This window comes from Oryzias melastigma, linkage group LG22, assembly GCF_002922805.2.
Source record: "Oryzias melastigma strain HK-1 linkage group LG22, ASM292280v2, whole genome shotgun sequence".
In the NCBI taxonomy this organism is placed as follows: Eukaryota; Metazoa; Chordata; class Actinopteri; order Beloniformes; family Adrianichthyidae; genus Oryzias; species Oryzias melastigma.
Window position 1 is genome coordinate 2,076,144 of NC_050533.1, and position 21,427 is coordinate 2,097,570.

General features: G+C 44.8%; 1 protein-coding gene and 1 long non-coding RNA gene across 4 annotated transcripts; one reads left to right on the forward strand and one right to left on the reverse strand.

Annotated features, from left to right (window-relative positions):
• Positions 1–1,081: 1,081 nt before the first annotated feature.
• Positions 1,082–2,455, reverse strand: LOC112144079. Its single transcript, XR_002918840.1, has 2 exons — positions 2,327–2,455; positions 1,082–2,106 (listed from the first exon to the last, which is right to left on the reverse strand). It is a non-coding gene; the product is annotated as an uncharacterized LOC112144079 (long non-coding RNA).
• tecpr2 (tectonin beta-propeller repeat containing 2) lies at positions 1,245–20,924 on the forward strand. 3 transcript variants are annotated; one of them, XM_024268385.2, is made up of 27 exons: positions 1,245–1,406; positions 2,341–2,470; positions 2,534–2,674; positions 4,231–4,359; positions 4,423–4,554; positions 4,619–4,776; positions 4,847–5,000; positions 6,480–6,632; positions 8,439–8,571; positions 8,648–8,832; positions 9,956–10,157; positions 10,227–10,431; positions 10,504–10,705; positions 13,443–13,676; positions 13,754–13,821; positions 13,896–14,011; positions 15,129–15,302; positions 15,380–15,560; positions 15,631–15,772; positions 15,839–16,064; positions 16,133–16,222; positions 16,292–16,389; positions 16,717–16,852; positions 18,243–18,391; positions 18,567–18,708; positions 18,958–19,107; positions 20,736–20,924. In XM_024268385.2, exons 2-27 carry the CDS (start codon positions 2,390–2,392, stop codon positions 20,885–20,887), a joined length of 3,933 nt encoding a protein of 1,310 aa, XP_024124153.1. In that variant the 5' UTR covers positions 1,245–1,406; positions 2,341–2,389; the 3' UTR covers positions 20,888–20,924. The 3 variants fall into 3 exon arrangements, with proteins under 3 accessions (XP_024124153.1, XP_024124144.1, XP_024124161.1); XM_024268376.2 differs by having other exon boundaries at positions 2,347–2,470; XM_024268393.2 differs by having other exon boundaries at positions 2,347–2,470; positions 4,850–5,000.
• Positions 20,925–21,427: the final 503 nt, after the last annotated feature.

Genomic DNA, 21,427 nt, shown 5'->3' on the forward strand with positions numbered 1-21,427 from the left:
TTATTGTTATTAATGACCCGATGTTATCTTGTGCTCATTTCTAACTTGTATAATTTTGACAAAATATGTTTTTTATGGAGAGTAAAATACTGAAAGTTATTTAAGGTTTAAGTTGATTTATTCTGGAAAAATATTCCTGCCTTTTTATTATTCTGATTTATGTTTAAAAAGTTACAGTTTTAAAGTTTTAAAAATTGTTATTCTGCTAACATTTTGGACTGTTTTGGCATTTACTAATGCTAGCTTTTTTGGCTAACCTAAGGTTTTTTGCGTTGTTTTGTTTTTTGCTTTGGTATTTAGCTAATATTTTAGCTATCAGCTTCAGCGTTTTCAACTATCAATTTCAGCATCTTCAGCGGCCAAATTCAGCTTCCAGCATTCACACTAGCATTATCACAGGTAATGCTATATATCTAGTTCATAATTATGTTAAAAAATACAGTTTTAAAATGTAGTTTTAGTGTCTTTAATAAATGTTTATCCTGTTCGGCCCGCGATCTAAGGTGTGTTTTGATTTTGGCCCCCAGTGCGATTGAGTTTGACACACCTGTTCACCGCCTTTCAGAATAAACTATATCCATAAATATGATCATAAATGACCTTTGACACACTAAAGAACACATTTTTTATGAATTACGAGTTATTTTTGCGAGCACCTTTTTCTACCCTTTCATTTTGTGTTTTTGTTGTCATCTGTGGACGTATTTGCTTCGATCCCGTCTCTTGAGCTCACATTAATCACCATGAACCAATCAGCTCGTGGTCGCTTGATTGACAGGTGGCCATCAGTTGAAAAGGGCGTGTCACAACGTTTTTGAAAAGACCAGAATGATGCTATAACTTTAAAGTTGCTTTGGAGCTCCAGATTTTAATTTTTGTCTGAAAAAGAACCCGAATCAGAACCAGAACGGGTCCACTCTGGATACAGATGGAGCCAGCCGTCACATTAAGAGATTTGATGTTTTTTTGTTTGTTTTTTAAAGAACTGTTTTGAAACCATGAAATACTATACTATAATTACTAATTATTATCAAATAATAATTGTTTTTATAAATTATAAAAACAAATGAATAAAAATATGTTTCTATTGTAGGCCTACTTATTTTATTAGTTTTTAATGGAACAGATTCTAAATAAACATCAGATTCTTCTTAGCGCAGCTCCTTCAGGTTCGGTCCCTATGAAGGCTCCAGCAGATCTGGTTCGGTTCTGCCAGAACCTTTATGAAGGACGTAAGAGCCGTGACGCGCCGTCACTTCTGCCTGCCGCCTGTAGGGGGCGTAGAGCTCGGTGGTCCGGTGACACAGCCGAGCATGCGCAGGGCGATGTCACCTGTCCGTGCTTCAGCATCCAGCTGCCGCAGAATCCCCCGGACCCGAACCTGAGGCGTCGTTGGGTCGGTCTCGGTGAGTCCCGCGGTGGTTCGCGGTCCCGCCGCCGTCGGTTTGCGCCACTTGGTCTGCGTGTTCGGCCGGTTCGGGCTGACCGGTACCGGCCGCTCCACCAGCCGCCCCGTCGTAGTTTCTGCTCCACCGAACTAGGTGGTCTCCGGTTCTGGACTGTGCCGGATGGGGGTGGGGGGTCCGGCGCGGCCTTTGCGCGCGTGGACCTGCTCATCCGAACCCTGGCGCTCGCGCTAGTTACCGCGTGCCGACCCCGGCAGCACGAGCTTTGCTTCGCTGGGTCGATCAGGTTCGGGTGTGTCCGGACTGGGTCAGAACTGTCGGTGTTGTCATTGTTTCGGACCGCTCCGCAGCGCCCCCTGTGTTGTTGTTGTCGTTTCTGACCAACTGCAAGTGAGACGCGCGCGCGAGCGAGCGAGCTGCTGCGTGCCGTTCAGAACCGAGTCTCAGTTCTGTTCCATCGCTCTGTCTCCGAGTCCGGCCAGACCCGAACACCCCGGTCTGGGTCCGGTCCAGCCGGAAGTGTTGCATCACTCAGCTGGTCCCAGTGGCCCCGCCCACCGTCTCTGGAGCGCACAGGTCCATAGAACTCAGCCGAACTTTGGACCTTCTGGTCCTCTCAGACGCTGACCCAACGACCCCAGGCGGTTCGGACCGGTTCGGACTGAGATGATTACATTTAGAGGGATCAAGTTACTTTGAACTGTAGAAGAAAAAAAGTCAAATAAAAGATTACTCGAGTAAAAAAGTAACTAACACTGAAGAATAACTCACATTATTCGTTTAGAATATTTAAAATTATGAATGATTTTAATTTCAAATTAAAAAAAGCCTCTTTTTTCTTTGTTTACGTTTTAGAAATGAGAAATGTAAACATATTTTCTCAGGTTAAGTAGAGTAACCGAGTAAATGTAACTAGTTACTCTGTGTTTGTGAGATGTAGATCTGAGCCGGATCGGGCCGGTCTAGTCTGTCCCGGGAGCATCATGGCGGCGGAGGCCATCCCGTCGTCCGTCCTGAGGGAGTTCTGCCCGCTCTACTACCTGCTGAACGCCATCCCGGCGAAGGTACCGACCAAAAACCCCGCCCTAAACCGAGCCGGCGTGCTCACAGGTGTGTGTGTTTGTCAGGTGCAGCGCGGCTTCAGGTCGGTCCTGGTTTACCTGACGGCGCTGGACTGCAGCGGGGACTTCCTGGCTGTGGGCAGCAGCATCGGGATGCTGTACCTGTACTGCCGCCGCCAGGAGCACATGAACAAGTACAACCTGGAGGTGAGGGTCCGGTTCTGGAACACCTGAGCTGTCTGTGGATCAGAGGTCACATTAGAGGAAGCTTCACCCGAGCTGTTGCTGCAGGGTCACCAGGACTCAAACTACTAATGAATGATGTGGAAAAGCTCTTTACAGGAAGCCACGCCCACTTTCTCTGCTCAGGTGTTATGGCCAAAAGATAATTTTGTTTGAAGTTAAACCTCACTAAATTTTTCTTCTGTTCGTCGTCCAGTTACATGTGGAGAGACGTGAAGACTGTCACCATAAACATTTTTAGCTGAACTTTAAAGGGTCACCAAACAGGGAAGTTGGAGGCTGACTCCGCCCACAGCCAAAATTTGAAAATCCCTCAGAGGGGTGTGGCTAAGGAACAGGACTGATATCATTACTGGAGCTGCTGATCGTGATGTGAGGCTTAAATGGTTTAACCAAATTCAACTGTAATACCTCGTTCCAACCTGTAGGGGGCAGCACACAGACGGTTTTTGACTATATTTTCAAGAATTAAACCCATTTAGTTTAAATTATCAAAAATTTGAGCAATGACCAGCAAACAGTACTTTTAAAGCCACATTTATAGAGGTCAACAGCCAAAAAAAGTTGATTTAGAGTTTGGTGACCCTTCAAGAAATAAAAACGTCACTTGTTTTTTCTAAACTCCAACGAAAATGTTGTTTTTAACTTGTTCTTGTGGATTTTTTCCTGGACATTTATAAATAAAATTAATTAGGAAATTAAGCATTCCTGAATATGTGTTTGTTCAAATTGTTGTAAATTAGGAGCAAAGAGAAAAATTCAGTTTGAAAAAGATCATATTTGTAACGTAAAAAATACGCAGGGCGGAGCCACAAGCTACTTGCTCCGCCCCATTCTGATGTATCCATGAACGTCTTTGTTTTCCTCGTCTGAGCTGGAATCTGAATCCAAAATATTCGACTGGATATAAATTTTATTGCTCACCATTTTTGTCACGCGGGTAAGGCTAGCTGTAGGCTAGTGAGTGGCTGTAAGCTAACAGGAGAACAAAGAGCTACTAGCAACAGGGAAGGAAAGGAGGGCGGGGTTGCTCTATGCCAATAGTCACGCCCACAACTCTGAGGGGAATTTCTAGGGCTGCTAGCTGTTTTAGCTAACCTAAGTTTATTTTTTTAGGCTAATTTGGCATTTAGCTAATATTTTAGCTGGCTAATACTTTCAGCGTTTTCAGCTATCCGTTTCAGCATCTTCAGCAGCCAAATTCAGCTTCCAGCATTCACACTAGCATTATCACAGGTAATGCTATATATCTAGTTCATAATTATGTTAAAAAGTTACGGTTTTAAAAATTTTGTTTTAGTGTTCAATAAAGGTTTACCCTGTTCGGCCCGCGACCTAAAGTGAGTTTTGGATTTTGACCCCTTGTGTTGTTTAGAGGTCACCAGCAACAACTCCAGAGGTAAAGGGTTAATAGTCGAACCGGTTTAATTTACCAACTGATCGTTAGCAGCGAGTCAGCTGCTACATTCAAAGCTAGGTGGCGCTGTTGGCTCCTCTCTGACAGAGCATCTGTGTTTCAGGGAAAGTGTGATGCCATCACAGCCGTGAAACTGCTCAGCTGCTTTGATGACCTGGTTGCCGTGGGAACAGCTTCAGGTCGGGTAGCTGTCTTCCAGCTGGTTTCTCCGCTTCCCGGTCGCAACAAACAGGTAAGTTAACTTTAAAGCTGCGGAGAGGTTCGGCGCTCCAGCCTAACCTCGTGTCTCCTGCAGCTCAGGCGTTTCGACGTCGTCGGGTTGCACAAAGGCACCGTCACGTGTTTGACGTGGAGCACCAACGGGATGAAGCTCTTCTCTGGAGATGATAAGGGACGCGTGGTGTTCTCTGCTCTGGACCTGGACCAGGTCAGTCCTTGTGATCTGGAAACATCTATTGGTGAAGAAGACGCCTCACTGTGGCTGTGTGCAGGGGGTGTGCAAGCCCGAGCTGCTGCTGGAGGAGCCCTCCGGCGTGGTTCAGATTGAGTACCGGCACCAGATGCTGCTGGTCTCCACCCAGCACAGGTCTCTGCTTTACTGCACGCAGACGCAGGAAGTCCTGCAGCTGGGCACCAAGCCCCGCAAGAGGTAGGCTGCACACGGCCCACGCACGTCCTCCTGAAAGCTGTGCTCTGACCCGCCGTCTGTGCTGCTGCAGCAGCGGCAGGTTTGGCGCCTGCTTCCTGCCGTCTCTCTGCAAACAGAGCGATCTTCAGGTGTACGCCGCCCGGCCCGGCCTGCGACTGTGGCGCTCCGACGTCAGAGGGAAGGTGGAAGACACCCGGCTGCTCAAACCGCTCTTCAACACACAGGTATGCAGCTCTGCAGAGCGTCCTCCATCCTGCATCTCTGTTTGATGATGGCGTCATGATGAAGCCCGTTGGTTGTCATGCACCTTGTAGGAGGAGTCAGACTCGCCCTTGATACACCTTTGGTGGTTAAACCCCTTATCCAAACTAGTGCTGCCGCAAACGATTATTTTAATAGTCGACTAATCACTGATGATTTTTTTCTGATTAGTCGATCAATTGGGTCATGAGCAAAGTGGACGTAAAACACACATAAACATCATTAAGTTTAAACAAACTAAAAACTAGATATATATCATTACCTGTGATAATGTTAGTGTGAATGCTGTAAGCTGAATTTGGCTGCTGAAGATGCTAGTGACGATAGCTAAGATGTTTAAATTGATAGCTAAAAATGCTAAAGTTGTTATCTGAAATCGCTAAAGGTAATTGCTGAAAACGCTGAAGCTAAAATATTAGTTAAATGCCAAATTAGCCTAAAAATATGACAAAAGCATGCACCTGAAATTTTAGTTAAACTCCAAAATATCCTAGAAGACAAAAAAGCCTAAATTAGCCAAAATATCTAGTTTGCAGCTGAAATATTAACAAAACTCCAAATTAGCCTAAAAAACCTGAAAAAATACTAAATTAGCCAAAACAGCTAGCATATAGCCGTAGTATTAGCTAATCCCCAAAATAGCCTAGAAAACATAAAAACCTAAATTAGCTAAAATAGCTAGCATGTAGATTAGCTAAATTCCAAATTAACCTAGAAAACAAAAAAAGCCTTTGTTAGCCGAAACAGCTAGTATGTAGCTGAAATATTAGGTAAACTCCAAACTATAAAATAGCCTAGAAAACAAAAAAAGCCTAAATTAGCTAAAAGAATTAGCATGCAGCTGAAATATTAGCCAAATTCCTAAACAGCCTAATAAAACTAAAAGAAAGCCTGTTAGCCAAAACAGCTAGCATGTCGCTGAAATATTAGCTAAACTCTAAATTAGACTAAAAAACATTCAAAAGTTCAAAATGAACCAAAACAGCCTAATAAAACTAAACGAAAGCCTAAGTTAGCTGAAACAGCTAGCATGTAGCTGAAATGTTAGCTAAACTCCCAAATAGCTTAGAAAACAAAATAGCCTAAGTTAGCGGAAACAGCTAGCATAGCATGTAGCTGAAATATTAACTAAATTCCAAAACAGCCTAAAAAACCTCAATTAATGTCAAAATAGTCCAAAAAGCTAGCATAATAAAAACTATAACTTTCAACTTTACTAAACTATGACTCCATATAATATAAAGTAACGACTAATCGACTATTAAATTAGTCGTTGACTTTTTTAATAGTTGATTAATCGTCGATAAGATGACTGATCGTAGCAGCCCTAATCCAAACTGTCAGGTCTTCTCAGTGGATACTACCACCAGACGACCACTGAGCTGGTCAGCAAACCACATGTTCTTACATCATTTCCTCTCTGCCTCCACCTGTTTGACCAGGTACCTCAGTTTGAGCTCTTTCCTCGGCCCGATCCCGTGGGGGCGTACCGCCCAGCCGACCGGCAGCTTGGCCTCCTCAGCTGCTTCCTCAAGGAGGGATGGATCCTCAGCTGGAACGAGTACAGCATCTACGTCTTTGACTGCATCAATGAGGTACAGCAGCCGGTTACAGGTACGCCTCAGGTAGACTAGTCTGGTACTCAGGTCTTAGCCTGAGGTTAGCCACCAGTGAGCTCGACAGTAACGTGGTTTTGGCTGTCTGTAGCCTGCTGTTTCCCGGTGTTAGCCTGTTGCTATTTAGATGTTATCCTGGTTTTAGCCTGGTGTCAGCCTGGCATTTGCTTGATGTGAGAATGGTGCCAGCCTGGTGTTATCCTGGTGCTATCCCTGTGTTATCCTGTTGTTATCCCAGTTTTAGCCTGGTTTTAGCCTGTTTTTTGCCTGTTGTTGTCCTAGTTTTAGCCTGGTGTTTGCCTGGTGTTACACCAGTGTTGGCCTGGTTGTTGTCCTGGTAGTATCCTGGTTTCAGCCTGGTGTTATCCTGGTGTTAGTCTGGTGTCAGCCGGATGCTATCCTGGTGTTTACCCTGTATTATCCTGGTTTCAGCCTGGTGCTATCCTGATGCTACCCCGGTGTTATCCCAGTGTTGGCCTGGTTGTTTTCCTGGTATTATCCTGGTTTCAGCCTGGTGTTATCCTGGTGTTAGTCTGGTGTCAGCCGGATGCTATTCTGGTGTTATCCCTGTATTATCCTGGTTTCAGCCTGGTGCTATCCTGATGTTACCCCGGTGTTATCCCAGTGTTGGCCTGGTTGTTGCCCTGGTATTGTCCTGGCTTTAGCCTGCTGTCAGCCTGGTGCTATCCTGGTGTTATCCTGTTGTTATCCCAGTTTTAGCCTGGTTTTTGCCTGGTGTTATACCAGTGTTAGCTTGGTTGTTGTCCTGGTATTATCTTGGTTTCAGCCTGGTCTTATCCTGGTGTTATCCTGGTGTTAGTCTGGTGTTAGTCTGGTTTCAGCCTGATACTATTCTGGTGTTATCCCTGTATTATCCTGGTTTCACCTTGGTGTTATCCTGGTGTGATACTGGTGTTTGCCTGTTGCTATCTTGGTGTTATCCCTTTATTATCTTGGTTTTAGTCTAGTGCTATCCTGGAGTTTGCGTAGCATCGGCCTGGTATTAGCCTGATATCAGCCTGGTGCTACCCTGGTGTTAGCCTGGTGTTAGCCTGGTGTTAGCCTGATATCAGCCTGGTGCTACCCTGGTGCTACCCTGGTGCTACCCTGGTGTTAGCCTGGTGTTAGCCTATTGCCAACTTGCGGTTTCCCTATTTTAGCCCGGTGTTATCTCAGTATTAGGCCGGTAATAATCTGGCATTAGCCTGGTGTTATAATGGTGTTAGCCCTCTGTCAGCCTTGTGTTATCCTGTTGTTATCTTGGTGTTAGTTTGGTGTTTTCTCTAGTTATTTTTTAGATGTTAGCTTCGGTTTGTTTTAGAGACTGACTGTGGGTAACCTAGAAAAACCTGCATCCTCCACAAAGACGGAGATGATTTAGGTGTTAGTTTTATGTTATTAAGGTACCCTTGGTCTTTTGTTCATAAAACCACTTTGAAAGTCGTTTTGTAAATTAAATGAATTCTTGTTCTTATTTTTATCATTATTATTAAAGCTAACCAGGAATTAGCCAAATGTGAGTCAGATTTTGAAAAGTGCCAGAAAGATATTTTTGTTTTGTGAGGAAGTGCAGAGTTTCTGTCACTGAGGGGCGGAGCCAATTTCATGTGAAGAACTAAACCACTTCGGCTGAGTCATTTGATGACGGCTGTGAGGTCTTGCAGACGTGATTGATGTTTCCTGTGTGAAAGGACACAAGAACGTGTCCGTCTGTAACTGTTTTACACAACAGTCGGTTCCTCCTCTGCTGTGAATGTTAAATGATCGCCTGTTTGTATGTTAAAGGTGATTGTGGGCGCCCTGGAGAGCAGCGGGGACATCGTGTCTGTGTCGTCCTGCGACAATGAGATCTTTGTCCTGAAGGGAGACCGAGACGTCCTTCGCCTCTCCACCTGCCCTGAGGGGATGACCTCCAGCGGTGAGCGCCAGTCACCTCTGTGACCATCGCCGCCACCAAAACCATCGTTTGGCATCACCTTCACCCTCTCTTCCAGTGTCTGAGCTGTCAGCCCGCCTCTTCTCACCTCTGACCACGCCCACCATCCTGCAGCCCACAGGATCAGTGGAGACGGCTCAGCCAATCAGAACCATGGCCATCATTGTTGAAGGAGGTCCTACAGAGGAGCCAGGAGAGGGAGGGCAGCCTTGGGAGGAGGCCGAGGAGCAGGAGGAGGTGCAGGTCGGTCTGTGTTTCTGATGGGCCAGAAACCAAATCCTAAACCAAATGTGTCAAACACGAGGCCCGGGGGCCGGATCCGGCCCTCCGGGTAATTCTATCCGGCCCTCCAGATCATTTTATTTTATTGTTATTAATGACCCGATGTTATCTTGTGCTAATTTTTAACTGGTATAATTTTAACAAAATACATATTTATGTAGAGTAAAATATTGAAAGTTATTTAATGAATGTTTAAGTTGATTTATTCTGGAATAATATTCCTGTCTTTTTATTATTCATAATTATGTAAAAAAATACGGTTTTAAAGTTTTAAAAATTGGCATTCTGCTAGTTTTTTGGACTATTTTGGTATTTACTGAGATTTTTTAGGCTATTTGAGGTTAAGCTAATATTTCAGCTACATGCTAGCTATTGTTGCTAATTTAGGCTTTTTAGATGTTTTTTTAGGCTATTTTGGAGTTTTGCTAATATTTACATGCTAGCTGTTTCAGCTAACTTAAGCTTTTTCAGTTCTTCAGGCTGTTTTGAAGTCTAGCTCTTTTTTCAGCTAAATGCTAGCTGTTTTGGCTAAAATACGTTTTTTTGGGGCTAATTTGACATTTAGCTAATATTTTAGCTAGCTATAGGTTTCAGCATTTTCAGCTATTAGCATTAGCATCTTTAGCGGCCAAATTCGGCTTACAGCATTCACACTAGCTTTATCGCAGGTAATGCTGAATATTTAGTTCATAATTATGTTAAAAAGTTACGGTTTTAAAGTTTTAATAATGTCGTTCTAGAGTGTTTTATAAATGTTTATCCTGTTCGGTGCGCGACCTCAGGAGTGTTTTGTATTTTGGCTCCTTATGCGATTGAGTTTGACACTCCTGTCCTAAGCGGACAGAAAAAAGGAATATAGTCCTCTATAAAAAATAAAATGTCGCTTTCAGGCAACGTTTGAGTTTTTAGGTTTTTTAGTCTGAGCTCTGATCTCTTGACCAATCACAGTGCTGCACAGCTGCTCAAAGTCCGCCCACTCCCAGCCCCTGGGAAACCCCTTTTTCATGTTTCGGTTGAAGTTGTGTTTAAAACGCTGCAGGTGTGACGCACCTCCAGATGACAGGTGTGATCCACGTCTACCCAGGTGTCCGACCTCTGCCAGCCTCCGGACTCCCGCTGTCGCAGCAGCTCAGTCACCTCCTGGGACAGTCTCCATGGCGACTCCCAAACCGGGTCTTCCAGCGAGGTGAGCTCCAGGCGGTACAGCGCCCCCCTGGGTCAGGAGGAGATGCAGCAGGAGCTGGTGGTGAAGGCCATCAGAGTGAAGAGGAGGAGGAGACGGCAAGGCAAGTACCGGACGACAGATGCAGCCGTCCGTCCGTCTGTGAATGTGACCGGTGGCTGGTCTTCCTCAGACAGCAGCGGCGGGAACCGCCTCTCGGAGAGCAGCTGCTCCGACTCCATGTTCGGCCAGAACGGCAGCTGCAGCGACGGTGGCACTGAAACTCCTCTGAGCGACCGGGCCTCCCTCGCTGGCGCCGAGCTGCAGAACCAGAACGCTCCAGAACAAGATGACGAGCAGGACCTGCAGCACATGGAGGAGTCCATGTTCTCCTCCAGGTGTGAAGCGGGTCGACCTGCAGCTCCTCTCGTCTTTTCTCCTGCTGTTCTGATCGTCTCCTCCTTCCTCAGCTCCGCGCTCCTCCCCGGTTTGGAGCTGGACCCCGGGAAGTCCTCCGGTCCGAGCTCGTACACAGACGTCCTGCCCACTCCAGACGTAGACCTGCTGCTGGACTGCACCTTCTCATACATGCAGCGCTCCGAAGAGGAGGCGGCGCCGGAGCGGCCTGTGGAGGAGGAGGAGTTTCAGAGCCCTCTGACTGAAACGAAGCAGGTGAGGGCGGGGCCTATTCTCCTCCCGGGGTGTCCCATCATCGGATTCAGTTCTTATGGATTTTTCTTCCATAAACTTTTTGGACCGTAAAAACTCAATTACACTTACAGCAATTTATGTAATCTTGGTATGAAAACATCGAGCTTGTTAAGGACATTATCACTTGTATTTTTGGTATTGTTAAAATTCGCACAAATTGTGAAATATTATGTAATTTTTTACGATTTTACGAACTTTATGGGTTTTTGATTCCTCAAATTTTTTGAGAACTTTGAAACCAATGCAATATTGGTATCAACGTCTTCAGCATGTAAAGGACATCAATGCTACTTAGGTATTTTAAGGCTGATTTTGAGTTTAGCTAATATTTTAGCAACATGCTAATGTTTTTGGATAATTTACCATCTAATGAGGTTTAAGCTAGTTAAGATAGAATTTTAGCTCATGCTAGCTTTTTTGGCAAATTTGGCATTTACTGAGGTTTTTTTTGGCTAATTCCAAATTAAGCTAGTATTTTAGCAGCGCACTAGCTTTTTTTGGCTAATTTGGTATTGTTGGTCTTATTCTGGGTTCAAACCTTTACGTATTTTTTGAATTTTATAGAATTTTTTCAATTTTTGAAGAAATTCTTCAAATTATTTGTGTACTTAACTAAATTTTGCAATTTTAAGTCCTTCTAGCAGTATGCAAATAGCTTTAGCATTTTCAGCAAATCCCTTCAGCAATTACAGTAAATTTCACACCAGTGGTATCACAGGTAATGCAACTTTTCTAGTTTATTTTGAGAATCTGTCCTGATCCGATACTCAAAAAAAGAACAAATTTAAAAACCAGATTCATGTTTCCCAGTTGTTTATCTCATTAACCTTTTATCATTTAACACTAAAACTGTCTTTTTTTTCTAAGTAGTTTCATCAAACAAGTAAAGAAGGTGAATCTATTGAATAGGAAAACTAATACCTAGTAAAAATTAGTGATAATTAGTCATAGTTTGGTGACTGTAAGTTTAGGATCTTTAGAACTATTGAACTTTTTTAATTCATTTTTTCATTAAAATTCTTAAAATGTAAACAATAAATTCTTCCAAAGTCTTTGTTGTTCACAACTATCTCATATTAATGTAAACATTTCTTCGCTTTGGTTGTTTTTTTGGGACAATATTGATTTATTTAATCACATTTTCCTGGACTTTGCACTTTGTAGACGGTCCCTTATCGGTTCTTTCTCGTTAGACGGAACTAAAAAAAATCTGATGATAGTATTATATTTTAAAATGCCTTTGTGAATCTTAGTTTGTGTGAAGACAACCCCATAGAGACTCTTGCTGTCAATTTGAATTGATTCATAAAATACTTAATGAGCCCAAAAGTTCAAATCTGTGAATATCTTGCCGTAAGAAGTTGCTCAAAATGCTGCTGTGTTGTGATCTGTTCATGACATGCAGACTTCTAGCATGACATGGATTTGAAATAATGAGCTGTACATTTATAGCGCTGATCATAATAATTCATATTTATATATCAGATATTTATTCTAATAATTAAATTCTGTTATTTGTGTCTAATTAATACATTTAATCATGTTTATCTCCTTTTTCTGTCAGATGGATACTTCCATGTTCTGCACAACTAGAAGAGCCTTTTATCCCGCTCATACTATGGTCATTTAATAAAAACAAAATAATAAATAAATCATTAGAACTTGAGTCCTGTTATATTGTTTTCACAAAAGCGGACTGTTTAATATGGGGTACGTCGTGTTGTCATGGAAACAGCTTCAGCTTGAGGCTCACATGAACTACGCTCCTTTTTGAGAATGATTATCGTCATAAGAAGTTAAAAAAAGCATCATTTTTGAGGGAAAGTTCACCTCTTGGCGCTTGTGTCCAAATGATGAAGCTAAAAAAAGTCTAAATAGTTGAATTCCTCCACTGTGTTCATTTCTTCCTTCTTAGATTCTCTTATTTCTATTTTGCTTCAGTCTTTACAATTACCAAATTCACCCAAATAGGTTAAAGGAAACTACAAAATCAGTCATGGTTTTTCTATTTTGTTGTCGTAGTCTAATAAACTGTGGAATAATGCATATCAACATTTAAATTTTAATGTTAATAATAAGTTCCTGTTCAATATTTTTTGGTTTGCTCAGGAAAGTGTTTCTACTGTTTTTTCACATTTTAAATTAGAGACTGGACCAAATGCATTTTTTTTCATTTTGTTATTTGTTCAAAATTTAAAAAGAAATCTTAAAAAGAAGTTTTTCATAATAATAAAAAATAAAACATGAATAAAGCCACCTTTTTAGTTGTATTTTGATCTCCTACTGTGACATATTGTCATGAATTTAAATGAAAATATCTGAAAATTAAGCTTTTAGCAGCAATTATTAGGTTAAAAATGTTGCAATTAAAATTGATTAATTATTACAGGTCACGATTAATTAATCGCACAAAGAGATTAATTGCATGACAGCACTATTTATTTATCTTTTACTTTATTTACAGACTAACTTTGTTTCATTTCAGTGATTTTCTTTATTTTTTGTTGGCTCATTTTTCTTGATTCAATCAAAAACATGTTTTTGTATCTTCTCAGAGAGACATTTGCTCATCCCTCTGATGGTTTCATCTATGTGATGTAGATCTGTCAGGAGTTTGTTGCTGAAGCTGTTTCAAACATACAGACAGCCGTTCAGAGAACATGAATCTCAGAAGCTCGTGTCTCTGGTGTGTGATCAGGAGGACAGTCCGCCGGCGCCGCCCACGGCTCCAGCAGACCAGATGTTTTACTCCACCGTGTCGACTCTGGACAGAAGGTCCAGCGGGTCGAGTGACGATGAGGCAGACATCTACAGCCTTCCACCTTCAGCCAGCAGGGATGGCCACACCTGTTCCTCCAGGAGAGCCGAGGAAAGGACAGACGGACAGTCGGAGCAGGACGTCCTGGACAGAGACCGGCACCGCAAAGACCAGGTGAGCCTGGCAGCCGGAGGAGAACCCGTTCTCTGTTGTTTGTGAACCTTTCACCGACCGAACCTGACCTGTTGTAGCTGGCAGAAAGCTGGATGGGGTACTCGGGACCGGGGTGTGGGATCCTCAGCCTGCAGGTGACTGACAGGTGGGCTCACTGCTGACCTTTAGGTACCTGACAGGTGAATTCCTGATGTCTCACCTTTGACTGTTGTGTTCCAGGTATGTTTGGTGTCTGGATTTCAAAGGAGGACTGTTTTGTAGTCCTCTGCCTGAAACTGGACTCAGCTGGCAGCGCTTCGAGGACAATGTCCACCAGGTGGCGCTGTCTCCTTCAGGTGTGTGGGTGTTCTTTATTTTTTTAGATTAAAAATTGACAGAAATCAAATAAAGTAGGGTTACCAAGCTCGATCTCACAAGGGGCCAAAATCCAAAACACATTCTAGGTTGTGGCCGAACAGGATAAACATTTATAGAACACTCTCAAACTAAATTTTAAAACTTCAAAACCGTAACTTTTTAAAAATAATTATAAACTAGATATACAGCGTCACCTGCGATAAGCCTAGTGTGAATGCTGGAAGATGACTTTGGCTGCTGAGGATACTAGTGCTGATAGCTGAAGATGCTGAAGTTGATAGCTAAAAACACTGAAGCTGACAGCTAACTAAAATATTACCCAAACGCCAAATTAGCCTAAAAAACTAAAAAATCTAGCATTTAGCTAAAAAAATAGCTAAACTTCAAAATAGCCTAAAAAATGGAAGAAAGCCTAAATTAGCAAAAACAGCTAGCGTGTCAATATTAGCCTAACTCCAAAATAGCCTTGAAAACTAAAAAAAAAAAAAAAAGTGGGTTGCACAAAACAGCTAGTAGGTAGCTGAAATATTAGCTAAATTTAAAAATAGCCTAGAAAACTGAAAAAATCCCAAGTTAGCCAAAAAATGCAAGCGTGCAAATATTAGCTTCACTCCAAAATAGCCTAAAAATGTTTTTAAAAAAGCCTAAATTAGCTAAAACAGCTAGCATGTAGCTGAAATATTAGCTAAACTCCAGAATAGTCTAAAAAATCTTAGTAAATGCCAAAATAGACTAAAAAGCTCATTTTTTAAACTTTATAACTGTAACTTTTTAACATAATTCAGAATAATAAAAGACAGGAATATTATTCCAGAATAAATCAAACTAAACCTTAAATAATTTTCAACCTTTTGCTCTCAATAAAAATATATTTAGTCAAAATTATACAAGTTAGAAATGAGCTCAAGATAACATCTGGTCATTAATAACAATAAAATAAAATGATCTGGAGGGCCAGATCCGGCCCCCGGGCCGTGACTTTGACACGTGAAATAAAAGATCATAGAAAATGGTCTCTGTCTACATGTGAGTGCGTACAGGTGTGTTTGCAGAAGTCCTCAGGTGCTTGGCTTCACGTGGATGTTGCATCTTCAGGTAACCTGCTGTGGAAGGTGGAGCAGAAGACCATGACCTCCTTTGCTTGTGCCAAAGTTTCTGGCAAAGGGAAACGGCACTGGTACAAAGCCGCCGAGCAAACGGCCTTCGTCGCCCTGAGTGACGACTCCGCCTGGATCATCCAGACCAACGGGGATCTCTACCTGCAGACAGGTACGGACTCACCTGTCCTTACCTCACGATGGAGGTGTGGGACGAAACGCACCAACGGCGATCCCTGTGTGTTCCAGGTCTCAGCATGGAGCGCCCCTGCGCTCGCTCAGTGAAGGTGGAAACCCCGTGCGTGTTCAGCCAGGTGTGCGTGAGGGCAGGTGTGGTCTGGGCCCTGACCGAACACAAGGCGCTGTTCTACAGAGAGGGCATAAGCAGCTTCTGCAGCGAGGGGGAGGGCTGGAAGTGCGACACCGTCAGGTGAGACTGTCGCTCACAGGTGAGTCTGAGCCGGACCGCCTCTCACCTGATGTAACTGCTTCTACTGCAGCGAGGCTCAAGGTCTGGAGCTCATGTGTGTCGCTCTGGGGGACGGAGGGACGGCGTGGGCGCTGGACGCCAGCGGCAGCCTCTGGTTTCGAACCGGCATCTGTTTGTCGAGACCACAGGGATCAGATGACCACTGGTGGCAGGTACGCTGCAGGTACTTCTCTGCGTCAGGGATACGGCGGTCTGGAGTCTGGACTTATGTCCTGCAGATCAGCATCTCCGACTACGTGGTCTTCGATCAGGGCAGCATCTTCCAGACTCTGCTGCAGGCCACGCAAAGCGTTGCCACGGTGACCAGGGCCCCGGTGGAGCGGGTGGTGGCCTTCCTGTCCCAGTACTCGCAGTGCCAGCCCAGCCTGGTGAGCGCCAGCGACAGCGGAGTGTGGGTGGCGTCTGGACGGAATCAGCTGCACGTGGCCCGCGGCAGCCTTGTGGGTCGGTACGGCCCGGCAGAACCTCTCTGCTGTTGGTCTCTTCTGCTCAAACGCTCTCTATTCCTTCAGGAACCTTCTGGCAGAATGTGGTTCCTAGAGGGACCGTGTCGGCGACCCGGTGGACCTTCATCACATCCTCATCAGTGCCTCACAAAGAAGGTAACTCCGCCCTCAGCTGAACCCGAAAGCCTCGGGAACGCCGCCTCAGCTGTCTGTCATCTGTTCCAGGTACGTTCCTGTGGTTGGCTCAGAGCAGGAAGGATCTGTTCTGTGTGTGGGACCAGGACGGGGAGCTCCGCCCATCCTCCGTCTCTCTGCCGCCTGAGGTGGGTCCACCTGTCTCCACCTGTCTCCACCTGTCTCCAACTGTCTCCACTTGTGTCCACCTGTCTCCACCTGTCTCCACTTGTCTCCAGCTGTCTCCACCTGTCTCCACCTGTGTCCACCTGTCTCCACCTGTCTCCACCTGTCTCCACCTGTGTCCACCTGTGTCCACCTGTCTCCACCTGTCTCCACTTGTGTCCACCTGTGTCCACCTGTCTCCACCTGTCTCCACCTGTCTCCACCTGTCTCCACCTGTGTCCACTTGTGTCCACCTGTCTCCAGCTCAGATGTGGTGTTCTGAACTCATCTCTGCTCTCGTTCCCGCTCAGGTGGAGCTGGCTTACCTGTCGGCCTGTCGCGACGCTCTGTGGGGTCTGGACAGCCACGGCCGTGTCAGCATCCGAACGCTGTCCCCGTCCTGTCCCGCTGGTCTGCACTGGACCCGTCTGGACCTCAGCCAGCTCGGTTGGTTCCTAGATAGTCTGGAAGCTCAGATTTGTGTGGAGGTGTTGGTCCGTTCAGAACATGTCCGCTAAATTCTACTGTGAACGCAACTCATTCTCATTCACATTTGGTTAAGGATCCTTCCACGTCACTTTTTGGGTGTCCCCATTAAATCACGGTCCCCAACCTCTGGGACGCGAACCAGAACCGGTCCAGTACTGAGACGCGAAGTGCACCATAACCCTAACCCAGTATTGGTACTCTGCACAGCATCTGGTACCAGTTCAGGTCTGTAACACATCCGGTGCCGGTTCCCTGACCTGGTACCGGTTTGCATCTGGTTCACGTTCAGTACTGCGTCCATTCGGGTTTGCACCCAGCACAGCATCTGGTACCAGTGCGGATTCTGTACCGCATCCAGTGCCGGTACCCTGACCGTAACCCTGTACCGTTACCCTAAACCGGTACCGGTTTGTGTCTAGTTCGCACCTAGTATTGCATCAGGGTTTGGTACCGGGTCCAATACTGTGTTTGGTACCAGTACCCTAACCCGGTACCGGTTCGTGTCTAGTCAGCGTCCAGCACTGCGTCTGTCCTAGTTCGCGCCCAGAATCTGGTACTGGTTTGATATCACCTCCGATACTTTTAACTTTCTTCATGAATCTTTCATGCTGTAACTGTCTGTTTCTCAATGTAAGTCAATGGGACTTTGGCCTTTTTGCAACCCAGTGGTACTTCCTATATGGAACAGGAAGGAGGGGGGCTTGCTTCATCCAGTTCTTGTATACAGTCAATGGTCCACGCCTGTAAATAAATACGTGCATGTGGCTGCAGCGGTTGTCCTGCCAGGTTTCAAGTTTTAGACGCATCAGATCTTCAGGGAACAGAAATGTGTTGGTGTGTGTGTGTCGGTGTGTGTTCGTGTGTGTGTCCGGGTGTGTGTCCGGGTGTGTAACTGTTTCCTGGCTCATGGGTTCGTTCTGTTTTTAGCTCTGCGCCCTTCTCGCTGTCAGCACCACATGACTGACTGGAATCCAGTCTGGACTCAGCAGAACTGGACTGTTTATCTCTCCTCATCCTGATGGTTCAGTTAATCAGATCTGAGGGAAAACATGGTGGTTAGAGGAAAAAAACCAGAAGATTATCTTAGAATATTTTCTGGATCAAAGCTCCAAACAGGACAACAGAACTTGAGGAGCTCCTCGCTGACCTGCAGAGCTCATTGTCTTACTGTCATGGCTTCACTTTGGGCTCCAACTTTCTTCATCCACAAACATTTAACTTTATTTTATTTTGTTTAAGGTAAATCTTCTGCATCTGTGAACCTTTTAATCCTCAAGAGAAACTGGGTCAGTCCAGACGGTCATGTGACTAGAGTCCATGCTCAGGTGAACTGTCTTCTGCATCACAGGAGATGTCCGCCTGGTGAGCGTGAGCTGTGGCAGTCAGAACGTCTGGGCCGTGGACAACCGGGGATTGGTTTACTTTCGGGTCGGAACCCAGCCACTGAATCCCAGTATGATGCTTCCGGCCTGGATCCACATAGAGCCTCCTGAGCAGGTGAGACCTTTGTGAGTCCTCAGTGAGTCCTCATTGAGAACTCTGTGAGACTTGAATGAGACCTTATTGAGAATTCAGCGTGACCAGTTTGAGACCTCATTGAGACCTCCGTGAGTTCTTAGTGAGACCTCCATATCTGGTGATCGTCTATGTAACTGATGTCATCTCTCTGCAGCCAATCGGAGTGCACCTCGTCAACATTCAGACGAGTCCTAACGACCGTCTGCTCTGGGCCGTCGACAACAGGGGGGGCGTCTTTGTCCGGACGGGGCTCAGTGACGAGATGCCTGTTGGGACAGACTGGGAACTGGTACCAGGTACTGACCCGTTCTGAATTCTCGCATCTTCATTTGCTTTCTATGTTTCCAACTCAGCGTCCGCCCTGAGACTGGTAGGTCATGGGTTCAAATCCATACCAAAGACTCAAAATATGCCATTCTGCTTGGGTTCCTGAGCACAGCTGTGTCTTCAACTCACCACTCCCCCAGAGGAAGGGTCAAATATGGAGAACAAACTTCTTACACCCAAGTGTGTGACAACTAATGAGACTTCATCTGTGCACGTAGGACTGGCTGTCAGACAGTTGGAGCTCAGCTGTCGGACCGCCTGGGTTCGGTGTGTAAACGGGGATCTGGCTCGGCGTTACGGAATATCCGACAGAAACCCCGCTGGAGACTACTGGAAGAAGGTTCCAGGCAGTGCCAACTGGTTTACAGGTGAGACCATAGAAAATGGTTTACTTGGGCCTCCAACTAAACTGAGTCGATTTTTTGAAAAATGGACTTCAACATGTTGGAACTAGACATCATCAGTAACCAGTGATTGGTGGCGGAGTTGGTCTGAGTCAGGGGCGCTCATTACGTCAGTCGAAGGATGTGTTGGTACGTCGCGGGACATCAAAAATAAACAAACAAAAAAAATAGTCATATAAATGCTGTTGTAGAGTCCTCCCCCGAGGGCTACTCCAGTCCGCAGGAGCAATGATTGAGCCCCCAGGCCGCCCAGGGTAACCGAGCTCGAGTGTCCAGAAGTACGCGCTTCTCAAGCCCTGCCCACGTAGCAAGGACCTGCGTGGTTTAGGCTCTGTCGCTGCAGAATCACCCACCGGTCCCGCTACCCAGGGCTGGTCCTGGGCATAGGCAACTAAGGCGGCTGCCTATGGCGCCATCTGCTGGAGGGGGCGCCAAATCCCAATGATTAGGCTATTTATGAATGTTTGGGGGTTTATTTGTATTTTTTAACAGTTTGACATACACCTCATTTCATGTAATTTTAAAAAGTAATAAATGAAAAATATAATTAAAATAACTAAAAAGTTTGAATGTCTTTAATAATTTCGGCCAGTCCGGTGCACTGTGGTCGGTGTTAGAGCTTCTTTGAAACTTTAAAGATGAAAAAGCTGCAAAAACAGACTTTTAGGGACATTTTTAAGGTTTAAAAAAAAGAAGGTAGAGGAGTAGAAACCCCCTCCCCCGGGTGGTGGTGATGTTTTGTGTGGACAGCGGGGATATCCCACCGCCGCCGAGTGTTACAGCTCCAGGGATACCGGGTTGATCCTGCCAACAGCAGATGGTTATCTAAAAGATTAAGCCAAAGAAAAAAAACTGAGCACCAGATGTGTTTTTCTTCCTCATCTTCAGAATGGTGTGAACATTCAGTGTCAGACCGTGACCAGCCCGAGGTCAGTCACTGAAAAAGAACCTAGAACAGAATGTACACGCAATGTTTTTGGTTGTCAGCGCGGCAGTGGGCTGACTCCATGTGCTGGCACCAGAGCCAGGAACATACAGACCTGATTCAACAAGCTGTTGAAGGCACAGTGACATTTTTATGGTGTTGTAATCAAAAATATGTATCTAAATGGATCCATTTTTTCACTTAAAAATATGCTTTTCATAGTAAGTCTGCCTATATAACCACATAAATATGAGAATTTCACAACACATACAGTATATACATATATATAATGTATATATAATATTTTATATATATATATATACATATATATATATATATACATATATAAGCTGATTTTTAAGTGAATCACAATTGTTTTAAATTAAATTGATACATATTTGTGTATATATATATATATATATATATGAAATACTAGTAGAAATCTTTGGGATTTTGGCTTCTTGGAGCCAGCAGGTACTTTCTGTTTGGAATACCATCAGTGAGGGTTCACTCAGTCCAGTTCTCATGTACAGTCAATGTCTGTAATCTTTTTTCTTCAGACAGATATAAAATAAAAAACGTTAAATTTATTTCTCATCAGAACAGGAAGTAGATGTTTCTCTCCCCTCTGGTGGGTGGAGCCTCATTCTCTTTCTCTCTCCTACAGTCACTCCAGAGGACGAGCTGTGGGCGGTCACCCCCATTGGTGGACTGTCTCGCAGATTGACGAAGCTCCTCCCACAGGCACCCAGTAAACCCGCCTCCTGTGGCCCCGCCCCTGGAGGGGAGGATGTGGAGGATGAATGGGAGCTCATCTGACATAACTCACCTACCTGGACTCACCTGGAGAGGCGACGTGACGTCACTGAACTTCCTGTGAGGTCACAGCCAAAAGGAAATCCTAGTCTGAGAGGAAGCCCCGGTGGCTGATGGGAAATGAGGCCAACCTTGTTTTATTTTTGTACAAAAAAGGAAGCACTTTACATACAGGGTGGTAAAAGGGGGCAGATGCTCGCTGAGAATCGTGGGGGCACAGTTTCTGTTTGTTCTGAAGAACTTTATTCCAGTCGCTGCCCACTGATTCCAGAAGGTCTGTCGGGCCTGCAGGAGAACATTCCGGAGAACCGCTCAGACCGGCTCCAAGTATGAACAGCCTCTATGGACAGTAAGAAACCATAACAGGACTAAACATTACAACTACCCCCCATCCCAGACCAACGTGTCTCCTAATGTAAACTAGTACGAGGAATCTTTCATCGTGTTCTGCCGTTTGAGGTCAAACCAGGATCAGCTTAAAGTGAATGAAAAACGAGCTTGAAAATGTGAAAAACAGGCATTGTTCACTTGAAAAAAAATTGA

Bases quoted from the DNA above. Each gene is read 5' to 3' on its own strand.
- tecpr2 (XM_024268385.2), top strand. From the start codon at position 2,390: ATGGCGGCGGAGGCCATCCCGTCGTCCGTCCTGAGGGAGTTCTGCCCG. The intron at 4,555-4,618 runs GTCAGTCCTTGT...GGCTGTGTGCAG, and splicing joins CTGCTCTGGACCTGGACCAG to GGGGTGTGCAAGCCCGAGCT. The intron at 15,773-15,838 runs GTACGCTGCAGG...TATGTCCTGCAG, and splicing joins CAGATGACCACTGGTGGCAG to ATCAGCATCTCCGACTACGT.